At 45.6% G+C, this 24,615-nt stretch overlaps 1 protein-coding gene across 4 annotated transcripts in view; it reads left to right on the forward strand.

Moving 5' to 3' along the window:
* Positions 1-22: 22 nt before the first annotated feature.
* Positions 23-24,615, forward strand: part of BOK (BCL2 family apoptosis regulator BOK) — a 34,373-nt gene continuing 9,780 nt past the window's right edge. Inside the window, exons 1-6 of one of the 4 annotated variants that reach the window (XM_074833342.1) lie at positions 25-331; positions 462-618; positions 3,355-3,481; positions 14,484-15,104; positions 15,978-16,356; positions 20,343-20,471. In XM_074833342.1, coding sequence (XP_074689443.1) covers positions 16,134-16,356; positions 20,343-20,471 — 352 coding nt within the window. In that variant the 5' untranslated portion in view covers positions 25-331; positions 462-618; positions 3,355-3,481; positions 14,484-15,104; positions 15,978-16,133. Of the gene's footprint in view, positions 619-3,354; positions 3,482-14,483; positions 15,105-15,977; positions 16,357-20,342; positions 20,472-24,615 lie in introns of all 4 variants that reach the window. The other 3 variants (XM_074833343.1, XM_074833344.1, XM_074833341.1) reach the window with 3 other exon arrangements.

The following is a 24,615-nucleotide window of genomic DNA, read 5'->3' on the forward strand; positions in this document are numbered from 1 at the left end:
CCCCTTTGTCTTCACGGCTTCGCTTTTCGCCTCATGGCGTCTCCCCTCAGGCTGGCACCAGCCCTGACGGGGCCGCGGGGTGCTACTGGGCCGCCCTCTTCTCAGCTCGCCGCGGTGGCAGCTCCTCTTCTCCCCGCTGTGAAGGCGAGGGGCCAGAGCCCCCACAAGGGGCTGCCGGGGCCCCCCGGGGGCTGCGGGGAGCCCGGCCCTCACCGAGCGGGCGGGGGGCCCGGCAGAGTAAGCCCGGCGTGCGCCGTCCCGCTGGGAGCTGGAGGGGTGAGGCGCGGGGGGACCAGAGCTCTTGCACCGCCTTCTTCCCAGGCCTTGCTTTGTGGGTTGGGTTTTTTTCTCCATGCGCTTTTAATGTGTCTGATTCATTTTTTCGAAGGAAAAAAAAATAATTTTCACAGCCTCTGTTGTCAGTCAGCTTTAAAACTGGGCTTGAATTTTCTTCCCCACAGTTAACAACACAGACACAACTTTTTACCAGGCTCTGGCATGGCTGCCTGCACACAAGGCCTTTGTCATAAGCTGTTCTTTCTGATGATGAATTTGTGCTGCTTTTGTGAAGAGCTGTAGCAAAAGGAACAACCTTGTGACGTGTCACTGCGTGGACAGGTGGGTCTCGGCTGCGGTGAGCTCTTGCATCCCTGTTTCCCTGACCACACCATCCAGTGCTTTGAGGTACTTGAGTGAAAACATCAATTAGATAGAGGACTGGTATCAAATACTCCTGTAATGAGATAATATCTTTGTATTTAAATGAATTGTATCTCGGCTGGAAGGTTTTCAACAAAGGTCTTACCTGTCAGATCTGTGGGTTGCTTGAGTTTTGAGTTTATACCTCCAGGACCAGTCTTCTAGCCCTGCAAAATATGATCATCTTTTCTCATAAGCATCCCCACTCCAGCACAACTTGACTTAGGAGATACAGGAACAGAGGAACCAAAGGTTCTTTGTGAAGTGGGAGAGGAAGGAGAAGGGAGTTGTGCTCTATTTCTGCTGCAGCAAGGACCGAGGGTTGAACTGTTCCCTGTCTGCACACACACATATCACCTCATAGCGGGGTGAGTTGTGAGTCCCTGTGTATGTTACTTGGGAATCGTTTCACCCCAACAGCTTGGCTCTCCACCTCCTGTCATGGACACTCATTAATTTAGACACGTAGTTTCATTCTTGGCATCAGGCTAGAGGGCAAAAGTCTCACCAAAAAATGTGTATGTTAATTAATGTGCCGAGTCTGAACATATGCCAAGAAGCTGTCTCACTAACCTCACCCATAGACCTTAGGGTGGTACAGTATCTGGATAATAGACATGGAGCTGCTAAGGACTGCAGGGATGAGCAGCAATTAAATTGTTTTGTCAGCTTATTTTAGGGTAAGTCTTTAATAAGGGTGATCAACATGTGGAATTAGCGTGGCATGTCCATCTAAATTGCAAAAGGCACAGGAGACAGAGGGGATTCAAATATAGGCTGGTGTTCCCCCTCCTTTGGGACCTGTGGGCAGCCTGCCTCATAGCAACAGAGTCCACGGATGGGCAGGAGAGGTTGCATGGGAATTGTGGTCTGGTCACCACTGAGAAGAAACCATATATGGGTCAGTAGCTGGTCACTTTGGTTTGGACAAGTCATATGTATAGGGCTGGAGATGATTGCTTTGGTGTAGGGCAGTTATTTCTGTGAGTTTCTTCTGCGGGGAGAGGATTACTAATGTGCTTTTAAAACTGCAGAAACAAATTGCTGACCCTGGGGAAGCAGGCTTCCTTAATTTCTCCATGGCTGTCAATGGCATGCTGGCATACATCAGCACCTTCATTTGATTCCCAGAATATATCAACTAGAGACAGAAGAAAATAGAAGGGTCTTCTTACTGTCCTTGCTCTCCTGTTTTTCAGTCAGTGCTGTATTCCTAGCAGTCTAGCTTTTTTTTTTTTCTCCCTAACATTAGCAATTGTACCTACAGAGCAATCATACTATAAGTTGTATATATATATATATATAAAATTGTCACTTCAGCACCCAGAAGCTACCTGTGCATTGTGTTAAGAGCTGGTCTTCCACAGAATGAAACCCAGTCCCTGCCTCCAAGAGATCTATGTTTAAAAAAAGCCAGCTAAGCAAGTGCAAAAAAGGAAATATTTCAGCTAGAGGAAAGCAGCAGAGAGTTAATTACATGCTGGAGTGCCCAAGCCCACAAAACGTCTGTCACTCACTATTTAGGGTGAAAGCTTTCACCTGGCCCTGGGAAGCAGGGCTATGGGAAAGGGAGCCTTGGGCGGGACTGTGTTGTCTCCCAGCTCTGGCTATCGGTGTAAGCAGGCAGTTCCTCCTGGGTCTGTTGGGCTAGTACAGAGGACTAGGTTGATCCTGAAGTGGGTATGGCCGATGGAGCAGGCAGCTCTAGGGGCAGACCCAGCCTTGCTGCCATCCCTTTCTTCTGTGCCAGTTCTGACACTGCTGGTTAGCCTTTTCCTTCATAGTAGTATTAGTAAGTTCTTACCTTTTGCTTTAAAAATTGTAGGAACTTCATGCTTTGGGGGTTCTTCTTTTCCTAAGCTTATTAAAATTGGTCAAAAACTAGGAGTTGGAAAGAGCCAAGTACATGCACATGTAAGCACATGTATTTGCTATCCGTGTATGCTGTATGGCTGCCCAAGCCTGGATGCTGTGGGGAAATAAGGCTAAAAACCAAATATATCTGTGTATGCTGCTGGGGTTTCTTCTCACAATAGAGAAAAAAAACCCTTTTTTAAAGTATTCTTTTCAAGAGGATAAGCCGGTTTAGTTAGGTTTTTTTCTTCTCCTTTTCCTAGTTCTTTCTGTTAAAGCAGAGGGATAAACATCCAGAATAAAGAAAATCAGGTGAAAAGCTGGTGACAAAAAATATGGTATTTAAACAAGCCTTCTGCTCAATAATCCTCACCCTGCCCCCAAACCCCACCTCAGTTCTGAAAGCTGCTTAAAAATAAGCTGTACTGCAGTCACCATTCCCAAGTCAAGTTTGCCTGACTGTGAAGCCTACTCCGTTCCTGTCCACAGAACTGGAGCCTTTGTTGGAGATGAGCACGTCAAAATTGCTTAACGTTGTCTCTGTATAAAAAAGTCATTATTTCAGAAAACCGTTGTATTCTGCTGACAGCGTGGCATAAACATTGCATGAGATACCCATGTAATTCTCACATAAAAGAGAAATCTTGATGCAGGCATTTACAACTTTTGCCCTGTAAGCTGATACACCTGGCTGTGTTTCTGTGAAGCCCAGAGAAGAGCATGAAGAGGTGTTACAAGAAACTTCAACTGGTGTGTTCTTAAATGTTCCATTAAAGTATCAGAGCTTTTATTTTTTACTAGGAAGCATTGAGTGAATCCCGAGGGGTCCTGTAGCCTGCTCTCCTACTGTTTACTGCCCTTTACCAGATGCTTTTGAGAACAAGAAACTCCTTAGTGAGACATCGCAAAGTTGCCTCCCCACTTGAAGGTAAAAGTGCTGCAGTTGTATTACTGTATCCCCACCTGTTGCATACATACTTGGGTCAGCCAGAAAGGTGGGGGGGCATTAAAAAATGTGATAAGACATCTTGGTACCAGGTACCATCCTGGAGCCCAGTCTCTGATAAAAGCAAAGAACGCTGGTGAGTAGACAGTGTCTAGTGCCTCTGCAGGCTTGCCTGGAGCTGTAACTATTTATGGCCAGAACAAATGATGAAGAAAGGACTTCAAGAGCTATTGCTCTATGTCTTACCTGCTCTGGATTGCGAAACTCTTCCAAGAAAGTGGCTGTTCATGGTTGGTTCAAGCACTGATAGATTTTTCTGTATGAATTACTTGAAACACACAGATTGAGGTTGTTCAGTGCCTCTTGAGAAACTTGTTGTGACCCTGCTGTTGGAGAGGCAGCGCAGAGCATGGAGCAGAGCCACAGGGTAGGGCCTGCTGCCAGATGTCCTCTGGGGCTTGGGGCAGTTACTCGGTGTTTGAGATGGGGACACGAGCCTGGTGCTGTTGTCCGAGTCCTGGGGCTGGCTCAGCCTACAGCAGCTCGGGGCTTTCCACCCTGTTCCCCCCCTCCCACGCGTGCCAAGGTCTGGAGAGCCCTTCCAGCGCTGTCTGGGAACTTTTATGGCTCTGGGGGCTGGGAAGTGGATTTCGAAGCAGACCTGGTTCGCTCTTCGTTGGTGCCAGCAGGTGGCAACAGCGCATTGCAGCCCGTGCAGGAGGCAACACAGCAGCTCCCACTCCGGCCAAATCCCCGGGGCTCTGTCGCTGCTCTTTCCTTTCCTGCGTGGGTCACGCCGTCAGCTTTCCGTAGCCCTTTGTGCTGAAGCATGAAGTGGTTCTCAAAGCCAGGAACTCGTTACTCTTCACTCGGCTTTAAAGCACACATCTCTTGCTTGCAAAGAAGGCAGGGGCTGGCTGGGGAGCAGGTGGGGTGGTGGCCGGTGGCTACATCTCTACCCTGGGACTCTGAGATTTCCTGCTGCATGGCTGAGGCCAAGTCTGGTCCAGTTTCTCATGTCTACCCTGGATACAGTAATAGCAATCCAGGCACGGTGAGGGTAAAACAGCAGAAATGTGTCACAGAGGGTGACAAATGACTGTGCATGGAGATGGAAACAGCTTCTAAGCGACTGGGTTGCATGATGGATGGATGACATCAGGTCTGTCACCCCAGCTTCTTCTGTACTGCTCCACAGAGTTAGGACGTTATTTACAGCAGCAGCTTAGGCACCTTGAGCCTGGAGAGCCCTGAAAAGTGGTAGTACTTTCCTAGTGTAAACAGAGCTGTGGAGCCTTAGAGGGTGTGCTAGGTGTTAAGTCCTCTCCCTGAAGGTAGAGTTACTTAGCAGGAGAGATGGGTTAAAACTTTACTGTAAAAAGTGCAACAGAATAACTCAGTCAGTGCTGTAGTGCTTGTTCAGAGAGGAGCTATTTCTACTCCATTAGTATGCTGAGAGGCTGGAGTGGTTTTCTGCATTGTACGTCTGGAGATCAGTGATGCGGCAGAGCACTATTGCTGCATTATGCAGTTAAGCAGCAACACTGTGAGAATAGAAGGAAAGTTACCTTCCTGACAAGAAGATCCTTTTGAATTTGTCACCTTCCCAAGGTATATGCTTTTGTCCAGCCCAAAGTGGAGCTTTCAAGCCCTAGGAAAGAATGCACTTGTACAGAGAGAAGCAAGAGTTGGACTTCACCAGCAGTTTTTGTCTTTGCTGTGGTTTATAGTTTGCATCTGGACTTGGCCACCGAGCTTCTGTAAACCAGATGCTACTCAAGCTCATGCCAGAACAGTCTCTGCTTAAACTTGCAAGGTACATTGCCAATTTTAAGTGGGAATGTTCTCCCCGCTCACCTTTCTTTTTGGTGAAGGTTTTGAATTGCAACAGTATCTTATCTGAATTTCGCAGAGCAAAGTAGTAGCAGAGAGTGCTCTAAATCTAAGTTTCTTCTCCCTTTGGTGTGAGGCACAGGGCTGATTAGTTCCGCTCTACCTGGGTGCATCATAGCTACTGATAAACATAAAGTGATCACTTTGTTTTGGCAGTAATGTACTGTTCCAGGCCCTAAACCTTGCTCCGTGTAGGAATACAAGGGGAATTCAAAGAGGAATCCATATCCTTGCAAGATAGATCAGACTGAGCAGGTACTGTAGAAATTCACTCGCTTTGATGATAGCTCTTGGTGAGGTCCCTGCTTGTATGGAGACTGCAGCAGACTGTTAAAGCTAAAGTAGTCTTCTTTCTGCTTTCAGACTGTAACGCTACAAATCTTGCAATATTGACTGCATGGGGCTTTCTTTCTGCTGATATTGTGGCTCTTGAGGCTGTCTTGAGTGTTCAGCAAAGAATCAGCCTTTATCTCCCAATTCTGCTGGCAAAGTGGAATAAGAGAGAGTGACGCTTGCAGCTGTAAATCTCAGAGTGCAGCTGACTCTCCTGTTGGCTCAGCATCCCTTTGCTTCCCACAGTGACTAATCCCTAAATTAAACTAGGGTTCTTCCAAACTGAGAGCATGGAGTACTTGTTCTTCCAAGCCATGTTCCTGTCTAGTGATAGAAAACAGTTTAAGATGACGAAGCTGAATCCTAGGCTCTTGCAGACCTCTGCTGTGCTGAGGCAGGAATGGATGTGGCTAATGTAGTTCCTGGAGAGATTTTCACTTTCCTGCTAGTCTCTTCTGGTTACCCTGGAAGTTGTATGCAGGTGAGTGCGGGGACCCCTGTTTAACTGAGCACTAAAGGATAGGTGCTGGCACACAGTTTGGGGGACAGACCTGGCACTCACTGAGCACTTCAGGAGTGACTCCTGTCTGGAACCAGGGAGTACCTATGGAAATTAGCGTAAATGCTCCTTGAAACAGGGAACAAAATGCTCCTCTGGGACTGATAGCATGACATTGCGCTTCAGTTACCTACCTGCTTTTAAACTGGAACCAGTAAATGTGTTTGAATCCACTCAGAGTTATCCACCCAGGAAAATGAGGAGAAAGAGTTGGCACTATCCATAACTGCTGGAGAAAAGCAGCTTGTTTTAATTGCCTGCCTAATTTGCCAAACACCTGCTTTCTCACCCATGTCCAGACTAGGAACAGGAGTACTCAGCTATAATTCCGATAAAACCACAGTGTAGTCATACTTCAAAGATCTCTGTAATTCAAAATGATCACCTAACTCATTCTTCTGAGATGCTTCTCATCCCTTCTGCATTCAAGCTTTCCTCTGTGAAAATTCTACTGTGTCTTTCTGAAGCTTTTACTGTCTGAGCTGACCTGCTTTGTGAGGACAGCTCCAACGTGTGGGAGCCATTTGGAAACTCCTTGGAAAGGACACTCATGGTTTCTTTTGTGTGTTGAAAACCACAGTGGAATAAACCCATTGTAGTGCTGATCCCTGGGTCTGAGTTCAGTGTACCCCAGGTGGCTTGACAGTTATTATTCCTGGAATAAAAATGGAAATTTTTTCTTATTGGTACATGTTTTTCATGCCATTAAACTATAAAAAAATATAACGCTAAATAAAACCAATTACTCAGATGCATGTACTTCAGAGAGAAGAATTCCCATGCTGTGCGTCTGAGGTGCCTTGTGGAAAGGAAAATTAGCGATCCGTGTGCTGTTAAGGAAAGACTCCTCTTGTCCAGAAACATTTTTAAACAGGAAGATGCAGAGTTACCTGATTAAGTGCATAGTTGCTTGAAATAGGGTTCTGAAACGCTTTTTCTGTCCACTTGTAAATTAAGAATGTTCAAAGCTACCTGCTCTTTTATGCCTCTTTCTGATGAGGGGCTTAGTGCTAGCACCAAGCTTCTGTTTATTAATGAACTCTTCCTTGGCCTCTGCTGTCTGGACCAGAGCTACCATTAACAGCTCTATCTGCAAGGTTCAGTGATAATTTACATAAATCACTTCATCAGTTTGACACTGCAGTGCCCTGATCTCATGGCTGCTTCTAGAACTGAAGTTCTCCTTAAATCACAAAGATTGTATTTTTCCTAACAATATGTTGTATGTATGTTAGTGCCAGCAAGAAATTTTGTGCAGCTTTGGATTCTATCGGGGGAAACTGGTCTGTGGTTACCAGGAAATGAGAAATCAGACCTTAAGTGAAAATATGCTTTGAGAGTATGCAAGAGAAATAGGACATAGGTCTTGCTCTGATAAGTCAAGATGTGCATCATCTACTTCTTTTAAATCAAGAAGCTATGTCTGTTAAATGACTCATGCTGTACATCTTCCCTACTTTGCGACTTCTACTAGAGGGGCACCTCTGTCCCTTAAACAACAAACATTTGGCAGGAAGCATACGGGACAGCACAGGGACTGCCTGCCTTCCTCATGAAGGGCTGGGAGAGGAAATGTGGGTAACTGCTCCCAGTGCTTGGCGGTAGTGGAAAGCTCACTACCTGGGGGCGTTTCTCACATTGCTTGCTCCTCTCAATGCAGCTGTTCTTAAATGAGTGATCTAATTGTGTGTGTGTTATTTCTCACTGTCTTTGCCACACAGAATGATGCTGAACGACACTGACTCCCTCCCTTACAACCACTAACCCTTCACTTGCAATTACTGAAGTAACCATGCACTTCAGCTGAAACTAGTTACTTGAATGAGATACCTCTCTTCCCCAGAACTGTGGTTTTACATATTTCTACTTCATTCTATGAAAACACTTCCCCTAATTCTAATTTCACTGATTAACCTCCTCCTTGCTGCTGAGTGACTTCAGATTTAAGCTGGCTAGAGTATTGCTGGTGTTTCCCCCCTGTATGACCTGTGGGATGCTGCCAGTTCACATGTACCTTCAGCAGGTGAAATTTCTGGAATGTTAAAGGGAACTATTAGTGCAAGTTTTCACTTAGAGTTTACTCATGTAGGTAAGTAAATATTTCATAGAATCATTTAGGTTGGAAAAGACCCTTAAGATCATCAAGTCCAATTTAAGCCCTTTCTTTGCTGTAAAAAAAATATTAGAGCTGCGAGCATCTGTTGAAATTCTGAAGTGATGTAAAGCACAGCGCAGTGATATGTGAGTGTTTTGCAAAATATAAGCAACCAACATTACTTATGTTGAGGTTGTTCTTCAGGCTTTCTGTAAAAAGTAATTAGTCTTGCCCAATGTGTAGTAGATTTTCTTTTTTCCTTACCTCTCTGGCTCCTCATAATCGAATTACAAACTGACCTAGCTCAATAAGAAAGACTTCTCTGAGATTGCAACTTCTCTGAAGTTTTGACTTCATCCCCAGGAAAGGCTATTGGCCTCAAGCTGCTTGTTCATTTCAACACTTGATTCAGTTCAGTAGCTGAATAAGAAGTGTTCTGTGTTGTGTGGGGTTTTTTCGTCTCAGGTGCTTTTCTGCATTCTAAACCCCTTTTCAACTTCACATTTGCTAGTTTAATTTAGCACATCAAGACATCGTTTTATTTCGTTTTTTAAATTGCATCTGTGTGAATGATAAAGGGGGCATACACTAGCAACATGAAGTTAAAATAGCCTACTAAGTAGAAAACACCCCAGACACATTCAGATTTCTGATTTGTATCAGCTGTAGAATTGCTTCAATGAACATCACTTTCCTCCTTTATAGCTGAGGAAAAAAAGATAGCATTGAGCTGTGTTCAGATGCAAATAAACTCTGTTCAGATGTAAATAAACAGGTCTTAATTCCTGCAAATCTGAGACTCACCCTCTCTTAGAAACAAATACAAAGCCAGATTAAAATCAGTGACCTCAAACAAGATTTCCTTCTTGCTGATTCTTACATATGATTAACATTGACTTGAATCACTTTGACTGAAGTGGGTCCACCCTGACTGTCTTTGGCAATGTCTTTTACCATCTGGCTCGATGTTTGCTGTTGTCATGCCAATGCACAGGCTGATGCCCTGGAGAAGGTGTGCAGGCTGGGCAAGAAGCAGAGCAGGGACAGCTTCCTGGACCTTGCTGAACTGATGGCCCAAGGACCTGTAGCAGATCTTTCTGGAGAGCCCAGAAAAATAACCAGGATGTGCTGTGGACCCTAGGAAGTGACCACTGACAATAATGGTGGGGTTTTCCTTTTTCCCTGAGCAGGAGTGGGCATATGTATCACCTCATCCCAAACATTCAGAGCAGCTACTTCACCCAACTGCCTTTCAGAGTCACATGAACACTCTGGCCCAAAGGTTTTCAGTCAAAGAAAGGGAAATGATGGAATTCAAAGTCAACAAAAGCAAGTTAACCCTGCACTGGACACCTCCTTGATCAAGCTTGCATTTCAGCCAGAAGGGAGGAATTGCTTTTGTCCTGGCCATTGTATGTGCCTGATTCAGATATATCAGTGTCAGGTAACAAAAGGTTGCCATCTCTTTTCTTTTTTTTTTTTTTTTTCCTCTTTTAGTTTAAATATTTTCCATCAGAAGCCATGAAAGCTGTCATCTTAAAAATGCTGGGAAACCCAGACATGGTGAGCAATCGTTGATTACCTCTTGACGGCATTTTTTTTGTCTTCTACAGTGGACTAGGAAGCTCCAGATCACCACAGTTGCATTTTTAAATGCAGAAACAATACTAGTGCTATAGTTTCATCGACATTTGTCTTGATGGCAAAGATGAAATTTTCCTTCTGCTTGTAGCTACCTTGGTTGTGCTAACACAACACTGTCTGCAGATGTGCTTTGGATGGAAGATTTATCTCATCCAGATGAAAAATAACCAGCCAGCTCCCTGAACCAGTCCACAGTGCCAGCAAACACAAACTCATAGCAGTGCAATTAGGAAGGACAATTTGGGAATGGGTATGAGCAGCTGGATGCGAAGGTTTCTTAGATGACCCTGCTGCTGGAAAAAACAGCCCTGTACTGCCCCACCGAGTAAGAGGGGTAAATCAAAGCAGTCTTGAAGAAAATTTTTGTCAACACGACGTTCCACAAACTCTTGGGGTGTATCTAGTGCGTAGAAACACTTTGCTGGCAGGCAGGGTGGAACTGCATCCTAATGGCTGAAATGATGTATGACATAATCAACTGCATATGAAGGAATCATGTGCTCCAAATTTCACCTGCGCGGACTAGAGACACCAGCCTACCCTCCTTGTCTGACAACTTGAAAAGATAGGGGTTTTTTTAAAAGCATAGATGCTGCCCTGCCCAGCACTAGAGGCTGAGACTGAAAAGCCTTTCTAAAAGTCAGTAAGGGTTTAATTAAAAGTAGGACTACATTCTGGACATGCAAAATTTGAGTCTAAATCCCTTGGAGCCTGTTTAGGACACGAAGATGTGTGCAGGGTAGAGTCCTGCCTTGTCGTTATCAGATCCAGCAATCCACTTGCCTGTGTAGGCCATGTCTGTGCATCAGCATGTCTTGAAGAGCAGAGAAATGCATCAAAGCTCATAAATGCTGCCGAACCAGTGCAGAAGTGCCTGCACACACTTCATGCTCTTGAGATTTTGGGATCACTGCAGGCAGAGGCACCTGGCTGTCTTCACCTGTCCACATGCGTGTATCCTGGGTGTAAGCATGAACTGATTCCCAAACCTTGTGGGTGGTCAATTGCTAGAAGGAGACAAAGGCTCATTCTCTACCTTAATGGGTTAGAGCTTAAAAGGGAAGAGTCTTCTTCGCTTTTTTGGGGATAGTGACCTCATTAGGTGTTTTCTGCCTTTTCTGTTTTGGTGGTACGGTATGTAAATATTTGTGCTTCAAAACAAAGCTATATTTGTTGAAGAACTTAAAGCTGCTTATTTCTTCTTTGTGTCTGCCATCTTCTTGGCTTATGAGATGATCTGTTCACTAAAATATGTCATTTTGAAGCAAATTAGAGGATAGAAAACAACCAGAACAGTTATATCTATTCAATTAGGTTCTCAAGATGATGATGCAGCCTCATCCAAGTCCTAGGTTTAGCTAGAAGCTGCTGTTTTACAGTGGGCAGCTGCTGGCTTGATACCTGAGTAGCAATGGATGGTTAAACTCTTCTCAGGCAACATTTCCAGAATAAGATTCAGGAATATAGATAGAGATGTTCTGTGATTCAACTCATAGCACTACTTGCTAACATTCATGTAAATTCCTGCTACAGTTTCCCCTTCAGTGTGTTTGTACGTCATTTCTGGAGCACACCATATCTTTGTTCTGCCTTTGTCAAAACATACATATAACAAGGAACATATAACTACAGTGGTAGTGAACATGGCAGTAGGTTAAGAGAAGAAAGCATTGGATATCAGTGCTGATCTATGTCGGAAGCCTAAGTCATGGATAGATTGCAAAATTTGATGCGTTTAAGTCAACCGTCTAAAGGCTGCAGAAGATAACTTCACTGTGACACAGCCTCTTTGGTCTGGCACGTGACACTTGGCACTGCAAAATCCTGCTGCAGGAAAGGTGCTCCAGGGTGATTCCATCATGCAAGTAACACAAATAACTGCTTGGCTTTCAAGAGGCTTTGAATCAAGCCCTTCAGAAACAAGAGAAAGGTTTAAAAAGCCTCAGTGTTTTGCTTGGGTCTCGTTAAGCTGCTGCTTCCATGTATTGTTTTCCTGTTGCAGCTGGCAAAATATTTCTGTACAAAAAGAAGTGTTTCTTTTAGCCTCCCTGTTCCTCCTGTATGGCTTTGCAACCTAAAGCCTGACGTCGTAGGTGTTTTCACACTGGTAATTGGTAACTTCACAAATGCAGAATTGAAGTATTGCTGCAAAAATCAGACAGGAGGAGGCAGTGGGGAGAGGACAGTATGTTAAACCTGGGTGAGACAGTGCAGAAGGTGGTTCAGGTATGGTTTGGTAGAAAGCTTTGGTCTGGTTCCAGTGCCACTGTTTTGCCAGAACATCTCTCTGAAGGGAAACCTCTTCCAGCAGGCTAGCGGGGTTGGTTCCCAAGCTCTCAGGCTATTGACTGTGTGTCACTGGCATCCCTCTGCTTCTCTAAGTCCTTGCTCTGCAGGTGTTTTAGAACATCGGGTCTATGTGTCACAGTGTGTAGTTTCTGCTGGAATTGTTGTAGGCTGTGTGAAGTGGCTGGGACTGGCACTGTGAGGTGAAGCAGAACAATACCTCTGACAGAAACCAGGCTGTGTGAACACAAGGCTGGAAATGACCTCCTAGGGCACTCAGGGTTATTCTCGTGCTATTGCAGGAAACCATATCATGCAGACCCTTTCATAAGCTTAGTGTGCTCACAATTAGCTAGCTATTTTACTTCCACTGCAACCGCTAAAAGGCCCATCCAGAGACTTACTTCTCTAATGGTTAAACTATTTAATATTGAGCATAAGCTGTCCACATTTAGACTATTGCTGTGTTCTCACTGATGTGGTTTCTCCAGGGTTTGTTTCCACTTGACATACTTACAAAATGTAGTCATATCTCTGTGGTCCCCTGGTTTTACTAAATAAATGCTCCACGCTGTTCTGGCCACCCCATCTGAGATAGGTAGGAACTGTGGTGTGGATCCTGTTGTTCCAGCCAGAACACTGTCATGCCACTAACAGCTACACTGGGAACAGTGGGTTTGGGTGAATAAAGCTGTTTCTGCACTGATCCCTGATACTCCTTCGCCACAAGGGTTTCTCCAGTATAGATCTAGCCTCTAAGTGTTGTAGCCTAAACACACTATGAAAAAAGGGGCTCACATTACACTGGCAGCTCCTTGGACTGTAACACCCTGTTGTTTTGCAGTCAGCTGAGCACTCTGTGCTGTGGCTTCATCCCTTTTTACTTATAGAGGTACCTTTCAGTGTGAAGCTGTATTTTCACTGTGTAAATAATATAGGAATATAGGTGGAATACCATGCACTGTTGGCTTTTTTAGTACAAAGTTTGGTTCATTATACACAGCCTTCATGTTTCTAGTTTTTGTGTCTTTGCTGCAGGGTGGAAGTTGAGGGGGTGCTGCAATGCTGTGACAGTCGGGCAGGGAACATGTGGGATGGGTTTGGCACCTGTGGCGAGCTGGGAGGCACTGTGGCACTTGCATATTTGCCAGAATTCTGGGAAACATTATCATTAGTTAAGCAATACTGATATTTAAGCATTCATCTTTGTTTCAGAGCCCTACTGAATAGGGGCAGTTTAAATAGGACTACTGTTTCAAGCTGTCAGCTGCTGCAGGAAGCTAAGAAATAATTTTTAATGATTTTTCAGCCATCAGAGCTGCAAAGGCAGAAATACGATTTTCCAAGAGGTGCAGTCTGCAGAGAAGGGGTGGGTTAGGGGTGGGCAGTAGCACAGGATCTCTGGAGTCTTGATTTCAGCTTCTATGGGACGGGCCAGTTAAGGGCAGACCAAAACATATGCTCTGTGTTAAGCCTGTGTGTGAGTTGTGTGTTGGATGCTGGCCAGATTATTTGATGCATCGTATAATAAGGCTTTTTCATTCAGTCATTTGTTCCTTTCTATCCCTCAATTTTGAGACCAGCAGGAATGCAGGTTGTGCTTGGGGGTATTTTGTGATTAACACCTTGGAGAGGTGTACTTGCCTCTGTCTTGTCACAGAGGTGACAAGCAAGAGATGACAACAGATATTTCTTGCTTCTGACCTCCTTTTGGAAAGGCTGTATTTTGAACATGCCACGTACCCAGTTGTTAATCTACAAATTGTTATTGGGGAGAATTTGTGTTTGGGCTGGCAGAATTTCTTGTCTGCAGGGAACTTCTATTTCTAAAACTTCTTTTGTTTCAAATCATAACACAAAAAGCCAACACTTGTATGTAGTCTATTGAGTTGAAATGGTATCGCACACGCAGAAAAAATGTTGAAAAATTTATTGCATCAATACAATAATGTTGCAACAAGAAGTTGATGTCGAAATTAATTTCTGAATATGTTGGAACTAATTGAAATGTTTTCCTTAAAATTTATATGTTAGTTTTCTTAACACACTGAGATGAAACGGGCATGTTCCTGCAAAACACTTCAGTCTGGATAAACTATTTCCAATCAGCAAACCCACTTCAGTGTTTTTAAGCAGACTGTAGCTCTCTTTGCTAATCACCTCTACCGTTTCAGATTGAACTGGTATGACTGAAGTGTGACAATCTGCAGCGCCCCAACTCGGCTACCACCTGAAAATGACTGGCAAACATCAACTCTGCAAAATCTGCCGTGGGACTTCATCAGGAGCTATTCCTATTACAGCAGTGTGTTCACCGCTGTCTGTACCTGGGGTGACCTGGGCCAGGGATTCTGCTCCTACCCCGAAGACGGGTCCTTGAATGAAGGCCCAGCGCCCGCAGTAGAACTGCAGAGAACGTCCTTAAGAGAGAAGAAAGGGGAGGAGAAAGCGTTGCTCTCTGGCTCTAGCAACCCCACCTCCCGGTTATTTCATCTTCCTTACAAGGCTAAAGCAAGCAGCTTTCCTCTGCCGCCTGGGTCCCTTAAAAGCAGCAGAGCAAGCCCCGAGGATCCCGGTGGAGCGCAGCCGGGATGAGGCTGACAGACATGGGGAAGGAGGAGGCGCTGGCGTGAGCCCCGCGGAGAGCACGGCAGAGAAGGCTGGTGCTCTCCAGAGAAGTGTGACAGTATCCTATGAATCCTTAAACCAGGTGTCCATTGATGCAGATCTTCCAAAGAAACATGAAACCAAACCCAAAAAGAAATCACTGAGGGGGAAAAAGTGCAACATGAGAGGTAAATATATTTTTCATTGGGACAAACAAAAATAACTGGCTTTATTTTGTTTGAAAATCGTTATTGTAAGTAGATGTCTAAAACCAAGGACTGAAAAATACCTTTACTAACATCTGAATAAAGACTGGTCTGACTGACTTCAAAAGCAGCACTGGGTTAAAAAGTCAGATCAACAGATGAATTCATGTGCCTCTGAAGAAAATCTGAATTTTCTCTTTAGGCATTCACACATGAAAACTTTTTTAAAATTTGCTTTTCTGTTTTGCTCTCTCTGCTATTGCTAAAGGTTTCTGAGAAATAGTACGCACATTGTTTTGGAAAAAAAAAAAAGGAAAAGAGAAAGAGTGGCAAAATCGAAACCTAAACTGAGAATGTAGTAAACTGTCTCCATCGAGACATTTCAAATGCTCCCGTACCCCTGTTCTTGCAATAGTGCCATTTCTTCAGAAAGATCCATGACCTACTGAGCTGGAATGTCTGTTGACATCTGGTTAAGGTTACTGTAGCTGGTATTTGGGATTCAGCTTTTTCCAGTTTAATTGAAACAAGCTGAGATTGTCTACACATTCTATGAATTGTTTCCACGCTCTGACCATCTAGTCTCTCTGAAGGGTAATTCTAGGACTGCTGAATCTGAACTGGAAAAGAGGAAACACCTTCACAGTTCAAAACTGCAGCACTTCTGTGGGTCATGCTGCCAGTGAAAGTCAGAGTGGCGGAAAGACAGAAGACTTAGCTCCTTGTCTGTAAGATGCGCTGAGACAGATGTTTTGCAAATATGATACTACTGTCTTTAGTGTAACTGGGGTTATTTGGGCTTCTGATTTACAGCTTTGCAATGCTAGAGGACTTACAGATGCTTTTATTCACCAGGTAAAATGAAAAACTGGCCTTTTGAGAATAACTGCTGGGAGCTGTGACAAACCAAGAGACCAGAGGATTACTACACAGCTCCTGCAGGTTCTCGTCTAAGGCATCGGCTCAGCCTTCCAGCAAGTGTATGCCGAGGTGTGGGTTCAGCAGCCAAGGATGGAAGTGCTACGCCGTTCCTCAGTCTTTGCTGCAGAGGTGATGGAGGTTTTTGACAGGTCTCCCACTGACAAGGAGCTTGTGTCCCAAGCCAAGGCTCTCTGCAGAGACTACATAAATTCGAGGCTAATTCGAGCAGGTGTCAGCTGGAGCAAACCTGAGCACAACACACCAGTGCCCGGCGGTAAGCTGGCTGAGGTGTCCACCATACTGCTGCGCCTGGGTAAGTCCCTGCAGGTATGGGAGGGAACTGAAACTATGGAGAGCAATTCAGACCAGACTAAGGTTTCTGGGACTGATGAGTGCCAAGAGGCTTTTCGTGTGATGATACAGAGGTTTTTCTTCTCTGCTTTGGGCATTTAGATTTGGTTTTGTGGATCTTCCCTAAGCAGCTCCTTTACTTGCATTTCTTCAGTCGCCTGGAGCACTGCTCAGCACAGTGTTTCTGCAGAGCTACTTTTTTTCCGAGGACTCGCAACAAGTTAAAAGCATGATGCAGTCCAAGAAAGCCCAACAGCAAGCTGATTCTATCTGCATAAGACTCCAGACTGTGTAACAGTTTTCACAGTAGTTTCAGTAGCCTTTCTCAGCTTGGCATTTTAACAGGTCTTGCAGTGTTTTCTCCAGATGTAGGTGACTTGGCTGCCATGACGCAATGCAAGCTGGCATCTAGTAGAGCACTGCTACCTCTAGACTTGGGTTTCATCGGTCGCTCTCCCAGCTGCAAGGACATTCAATTTGGGGGTGGTTGCTTAGATCATGTGTGTTGGAGCTTTTATAAAAGCCGCTTTTCAATGTCTGTGTGTTGACAGTGTGTTTAATTTTCCTTTGCCTACCTTAATCATTCAGCAAGACACAAGTTTTCTTGCTTTTTGTTGGAGTAAGGAGGAGTTGGCTCATGTTACCTGACACATGCTACCATTCAGTGCCCAAACTAGCCAGCCCCCATCGTGGCTGCAGGGAGAGCGATTTGAAGGTTATGCCTGTAGGCTGCTACATGAAGTCGTGTTCTGGAGTTGTGTTTGTATCAAGAGCACCCTCTAAATGCTGAGAGTTGCCTGGCCTTTTGCTTTAGGTTTTAGCCTCCTGCATGCTCAAGTTTAGCCATTTGTCTTTTGGGATCCTGACATCCTCATTCTTGGAAGTTGCTTCCAACATCTCTCTTTGCCCGCAGGCTGGTATATTAGTTCACATCTGGCTTGGAAACTACCACTAGCATTTGCATCTGATTAAATTACACCAATGTTCAAATAAGTCTGGTGAAGTAAGCTTTAGCTGGGCCTAACAAACTCAGGACCAGACTGGTCTCCCCACTTTCTCCCCTTTCTTTCTACTTCTGTTTGATATTATCCCAAATTTCTTTTTAAGGCATAGCTGTGTTTCTTTTAACTGACTTTTTTTCATTCATTCTTTTTCAATTTTTCTGTCCTATGCTGACTTGACTTCTATTTTTGTTTCCAGTGGTTGGTTGGTCTTTGCGGTGTTTTTTGTTCTTCTGTCAATCTCACTGCCTTTTTGTCCTCCATTTCTTCTCTGCCTGGGTTGGGGGTTGAGATTTGTTTGCTTTCAACCAGATCTTCTGTGGGTGGCCAGAAGCATGTTAAAGGGCAAGCAGGTGGCAGACTGGATCTGAAGGCGTCTCCTGGATGACTCTCCTGTTACTTATTTGTGTCCAGATGGAAAGATTTGGCTGATAGTCCCAGGAACTTGGCGCCTTCTCTCAGCAAATCTGTTTGGAGACCACCATGTGGTACCCATGCAACAAGAAGTGTGAGCAGTCTTCCTTATTAGCATGAAGAGTTGTTTCAGTCCTGTTCAGAAGCTCTGCCTGCTACATGGCCTGTCCCTTTCTTTTCCCCTTTGCTGCTGTAACGAGTACAAGGCTGAGTGGTATCCAGCCACCTGCCAGGAACAGTAGTCCTTAGCTGCTTCCTAAGCAGTGCAACAGGCCAGACCAGTTTTTTCTCTGTGGTGGTGCCGAGAAGCCCGTGAAGATGAAAAGTTGGAGTATTTCCTTGCCCTCTTGCCCACAGAGTGTCCAATGAACTGGGGGGTGGGTCAGCAGAGGTGCTGGGCACAGGCAATGCAGTTGCAGTCTTGGAGAGCGAGAGCCCATCAGCTCAGTGAGGTTTAGCAGCTAATTAGTGCAATTAATGAGTCAGAGGTGGCAAAACCTAATGGTATGGCCAAATGAGACACCCCAGACCAACCTGCCGTATGTGTCAGAGGTCTGGTTTATCTGAACTTCTCTATTCTGTGGCCAAGACCCAGACAAGTGCCATTTCACCTCTGCACTGAGCTTCTGCATGTGGGAACCATCACTGCTGCTCTGCTTCTTCCTCCATGATTACTGGAGGAAGGAGGAGAAGCACAGAAATTGCTTTAAACGTTTCAAAGTGCGCAGTCAGGCATCTGAACATGGACACCAAAGACTGCCACCAATGTAATGTGCTACTGGAGAGGTCCTGGGGCTGCGGGGGCAGGGAGTCTCCATGAGCCTGGGACTACTTTCCTCTGCTTTTCTTCTCCTCGATGCTCTTGGCTGCCCTGTGCCTTGCTGCAGGGCAGGGCCCGCTTTAGCAGCACGTGTGCCTCCAACCAAAACCTGATCTCGTTTCAGGCCTCCAGGTACTGTTTGTTTAAAAGCTGTAACAGTGGCAGGCTACCAAGTGTTGATCCCAGCCTCCTATGCCTCCCTCTCAGCTAACCACGGGCAGGGCTATCCCCATTTCCTCACATTTACAGGAAAGCATGTGTGCTCCCTGCAAGGAGAAAACAGCTGTTGAGTAGTGCAAGTAATGTTTCCTCGTATCAGGGCTGACCATGTGTTGGCAGGGTTTCTTCTTGCCATCAGACTGTGTGGAACAATCCCACACACACAAAGGGTCCGCAGAGCTTGTCTGTGGAATTTTGTAGAGCTAGGCTTTGCCCATGCTGTGCTGAGTGCCAGTGACCAGTTAGATGAATTAAGGTCCAGTAGCTAATGACTCTATAACAAGCCTCTGACTGGGGTGTCATTTTCCTTTTCAGTCCCTGTCTAAATTAAATTTTCAGGAGGCCTCAATTGCCCTCTGACTAAGGCAAGTCATCTGGGTCTTGTTGTAAAGTGGGTTGTAAAGCTGTTGTCATAGCTCTCCTCTTCCCCTGGGTGCTCCAGAGCACCCTTGTGCAGAAGGACACAGAGTGTCCTCCTAAATCTAAACTGAATAGGACTCTCCATGCACAAAGGGTGTTGGTCCATGCAATGTCTGCATTCTGTAATGCTCCTACAGCAGCTGTACAACCCTCATTAAGTATCTGTGAACCCCTATAGAGAGAGAAATCCATTGGAAACTGGCTTTATTAATTCTTTTGCTGAAAAATGGTTTGTTCTGCTACAGAGGAAAAGCCTTACTGTTGTTGCCCAAGCTCCATAGCACAAACCTGTGTGGGAGGAGATTCTCTGCTTGTCCTTGGTATTTCCATCTTGGTCTTCAAGCTAGCCTAACACCTCCAACCATTTCGCAGTTGGGGAGAAAACAACCTGGAAGTGAAAGCACGTGCCTTGATGTGTGTCAGGAACCTTGTTGCTGAGGAGTCAGCCAGGCAAATCAACATCTCTTTAACCATTTGGAAGAGAGAAAGAACTCCAGATCATCACTCAGCCTGTGTGAGCGTAAAATAGCTGAGCTGATAGTCTCTTTGCTCAATTAATATTGTGCAGCTCTGGGCAGATCCTTGGTTTTCATGAGCCTCCAGCATTCTTGAGTTGCTCTCATGTTGAGGCTTTTTTGTACAAGTCTGATGGGGTGTTGAGAAGGGGCATATCTCTCAAAACCTTATGTAGATGTACATGCCTCCTTCTCACTTCTGAAAAAAAAGATGGCTTTGCTTATCTGATGCCTGTCTCCTGTGTTGGAGGAAAGGCAGGCAGGCAGCCTGGGAACATCATTTATATCGGGGATTACTGCGGCCACACCACTGGTGCAAGGCCACTGCCTGTCTCCACTCCCTTTAGAAGTCCCAGGCACAGAGGGTATTCGGAAAGCAGGTGGCAGGGGCTTGCATCTAAATGACTCTAAGCACACCGCTGCCTGTTTAAACTAAGGTGTAGCTGGGGTTAAGTCTCCTTGGCTGAAGGGATACATGGGGTGGCCCCTGCTATAATTCCTACACGGTGAGAGCAGAACTTGGTGTTCTTTGTGCTGACTCCTGACTGTTTGTTTCCAGGGGATGAGCTGGAATACATTCGCCCCAACGTCTACCGGAATATCGCCCGCCAATTGAACATCTCGCTGCACTCGGAGACGGTGGTGACGGATGCCTTCCTGGCAGTGGCTGCACAAATTTTCACCGCAGGTACTATGCCCTGACAGATATGCAGACAGGGCTGGGCAGAAAGGAACAGGATGGAGCCACCTCTCTCAGAGAAGGCATGTTTCTGGGATAGCCTGCAAGGTGGGGCCTGGTTTCTGAAAGGGCTGTGGGCAGTTTGGCAGTATGCCCTGCTTTAATGATTTAATGAGAGCTCCTCTGTGCTCTGTTGTTCTGGCAGGGAAATGCCCTGTTTTATTATATCCTCCTGGCAGGTTCTCGTTCATTCTAGAAGACATCTCCTGCCCTTCCTTGTTAGGAGGTGGTGTTACCTCATTGCACGGGGAGGTCACTCATTCCAAGCTCCTTTGCTCACCATTGGCAAGTGGAGAAGGTTCATTACATGGGAGTCTCCCTTGTTCCAGCTCACGCTGCTGATGCTAGGAGCCAGAACCAACTCATCGCAAGGGAGTTCCTCTCTTTCTGGCTTCCTTTCCCACAGCAATAGCCAGAACTGCAATGGAGCCTGCTGCTTCCAGTTGCTGCTTCTCCCTTCTCATACTCAGAGAGTCTCGGCCCTCAACGCTAGCTGTTCCAGCCGAGCAAGTGTTTTGAGCTTTCTCACTGCTTAGTTCTTCTATTTGACTGGTCCCAGGTTGTCAAAAACAAAGATATACTCTGCTCTGTGCTGTGTTCCTGCAAGGGAACCTCAGCCTCTCCTGAAGACAGTCCCTGCCCGCAATTGGGAATGCAGTCTGGGAATCAAGGAAAGAGAAACGTTTTACGTGGAGATTTATGTCAGGCAAGTCCTGACATGTTTGTAGCTTTTCTGCAATGTCTGGTGTTGTCCATGGAAGGGACAGTAGATGTTAGAGAGTGGAAACAAAGCAAAACAAAAAGAAAGGGAAAAAAAACCAAAGACAGCTACTTGCTAGCAGCACAGTAGTGTGAAAACACTGAATCCAGTGACATTGATGTGGGACGTGTCACAGGAGGCAGTGATTCTTGTTACTTTGGGAGTAGATGCTGCAGGATAGAAGTCCAGGTTTCTGTTGTACTTTCAAATAGGCTTCCTCACTCAAACCCTTTTCATCTTCACAATCAGCTGTGCTTCTTTATATATATGAACTGCACGGGAACCACTGACACCCAGGAGAATTCCTGTGCTGACATCCTGGACTTCAGATCTGAAGTGTGTGTGACGGAGAGCACAGATCCTCTCCAGAATCACAACAGGTGATAAAATAGATCTCTGAGAGGGACTGCTCAAGCAGGGCTCCAGGCATGTTGAGCAGGGCAGATTTACTCCCTGGATCAGGGAAATTGATGCTGTGTCATAGGAAATGGATAGAGTTGGATTCTGTGGCTAGTACTGCAGCCTTTTGGAGCACGACTGGAAGGCAGATTGCCCTTGCACTGGGCTGGCTTGGGAAGGCCATATGGGCCCAGAAAGCAAGAGCTGGGCAAGTATGGCAGGAATATCTGAGTGTGGCTGTGTTCAAAGTGCAGGTGCCCTGTCTTGTCACTTAGTTCTGAGCTTTACTTGCGTCAAGGCTTACAGAAAAATGAAGGTCAAGTTTGCAGGCTCACGTATTGGCATTGCAGGTAAATAGGTTATCTTCTTAGATTACTATAGCTGACTACATCAGAACTAGCCCACCTCCAAAGCTGAAGTGACACAGGGAATTAAGCCAGAAAGGTGGATGGCTGCAGGTAAAGCAGACTGCGTGCTGCTATGCTGCATAAACATGATGTTGGAGAGAAAGCCCTGCTGGCTTCTGGGAGTCCTGCTCTCGCCAATATATATTGACAGATTCATTGAGAGCTGCATTTTTTTGGTGTTCTTCAACTTCTCAGCTCAGCAGTCAAGTGAAAAGTGTGGATGTTTTAAAATGTTTTTGTTGAAAGTAAAGCTTGGTAACTCTTGGTTCTAAACTTGGGGTTTTCAGGGTAGTAAGAATGGGATCTGGATTCAGCCCTTTGAGGCTGGCAATGCTAGAGACTTCGGGAACATGGTAGAAGCCCAGGTTCAAGCTCTGTTGCTAGTGCTGCCCCTTGTCTGGGGACACCGTGCTGCACAAATGGCTGGCAGTTGACTGGCTGCACAGGGGGTGGATTCAAGCCTTCCTGGTGCTCTGTATGCTCTGTTTTTTCTTCTTTCTCATCTCTGCCTCAGAGCAACTAACAGGATAACCTGTGAGCGTGAAGCTGGGCTTGTGTATTCAACTGCTTTTATCAACTCATTATTGTAATTTCTCTTGCTAGAAGGCTGCTGAGTGGCAGAGGAGGGGGACTCTGCTGATTTTTAACATTCCTGGATCCCAACTGCAGTCTCAAGACTCAGCATTTAATGCTAAATCCAGCAGATCAGAGTTGGCTGTGGCAGCCAGACATTCATTCCTAATTTTTTTTCATAGAGGAAAGAGGCTCTTATTGAGCAAAAGAAACCAGAGACTCAAGGGCAGTCCGAGTTTTCATGCCAATTACCAACAGCTAAAGTATCTCAGCCTGTTTTTCACAGTCCAGTTTATTAAGAAAGCAGCTACAGTTGGACACTGGAGTGCCTGGACAGTCTGGGGAGCCCTGTTAGTCACTTGCAATGCTTTTCCAGTAAGGGAGTGGGGGATTTTGACCCTATCTTGCTGGAGAGTTTTTCTCCTTAATCTTTTACATGGCCTTCTTCCACACTCTGGTCTGGTTTTGAGTCTTCACACTGTAGCTCTGGCTGTGCTCACTTCCTGTCCACACTGTCTACAAGTCTTGCCTAAGCACGAGCCCTAGATGGACCTTTCAAGAAGGCAAGACTGAGGACAGCTGGCATCCTTTCTGGTCCCACTGCATGGGTACATTGTGCCATATTCGACTTTAGAGCATTGTCTATTCCAGTTAACTCAGGTTTGACTTTACTCTGGTGTATCAGGGACAGCTTGAATCCCAATTTACAGCAAGGTTAAGCTGAGAGTGTAGGCAAAAAGTGAGCAGGTCACAGAGACGGTAAGGCTCAAGCTGTATTTTTCTTCCCTGTTTCCATACAACCTATTAGTTATTCAGGGCGAGGAGAGCGCGTCTGTGTGGAGACTGGTACCACAGACCCCTGACCTGCTTTGGATGTTGAAGGATCTGCAGCAGCATCACCTCTGTGACAATGCCACTGGTTCTGGTGTGTGGTCCAAAGCAGCTCTGCAGCCAGCAGGAGACTTTCCACTGACTTTAACAGGCTTTGGATTGGGGCCTGGCTGAGCTGGCATTTACATCAGCTGTTAAAATAAATCCCAGAAGGAAGGGGTCACTTTGGAAAAACAGAAGAAGAAAAGGGAGATGCATTTTCCTTTCCTAAAGGAAACAGTTTCCTCCAGTTGGTAAGAGGGATCTCTAAAAGCTTTCATCCTGGTTTTAGGTGCTCGTCAGTTTTTAATCAAGAGTGCTTGGGCTGAAGTGAACCCTGTACAATGGGGATGCATGGTTAATGAGTTCTCAGGAGAAAGTACTTTTCCCTGCAGGAGCAAATGTTGTTAGAAATGCATCCCACTGCTTCCTCATCTCTTAGGCCTTACAAGTTGAGCTTCCTGCCTTCTGCATATCCTTCTTGCCTTCCTTCTCTCTACCAGAGGAAAGTATATTGTGTCTGGCTGTATTCTCCCAGCTGTTGAAATGTAGCACTTGATCAAGTTTTTCTTAGGTCTGATTTGCAAATTGGGCTTTGATGCTGAGTGGAGAAGAGGGAAGTTTATCTGAATAACCTTGGATAGTGTGGTGCTCCGAGACTCTGCACAGTCATGTCTCATGGCTTCTTGAGCTCTCCCCTGAGGCAGGCAAGCTGAAATGCAGCGGGAACACTTTCAAGAGCAGTCCTCTCCTGCTAATTCATTTTTCCCCTGGGCTCGCCAGTGTTTACATACCTTCAGCTCCATGACTGGCCTTGAGTCTGAAACTTGTATTTCTTATTTTTTAAAATGCCTTCTAAGCAGCCTTTAACTTTTTCCGTGTCCTCTTGTTCCGTCTCTGTAAGCAGAAGTTTTAGAGCTTTCTCTGTTTTGATCACTCTTTCTGGACCGGTTTTCCATTCCCTCTTGTCGTTAGCTCCTGTGCATGCCAGTCTGCACAGTGGGAAGCTGTGAATAGATTGTCTCACTTGGTGATGAGTGCCTGTTTCACCCAATGTGGATGGCAGCCAGACCTTTTGAGGAAT

The sequence above is a fragment of the Strix aluco genome, chromosome 9 (assembly GCF_031877795.1).
Source record: "Strix aluco isolate bStrAlu1 chromosome 9, bStrAlu1.hap1, whole genome shotgun sequence".
NCBI classification, from domain to species: domain Eukaryota; kingdom Metazoa; phylum Chordata; class Aves; order Strigiformes; family Strigidae; genus Strix; species Strix aluco.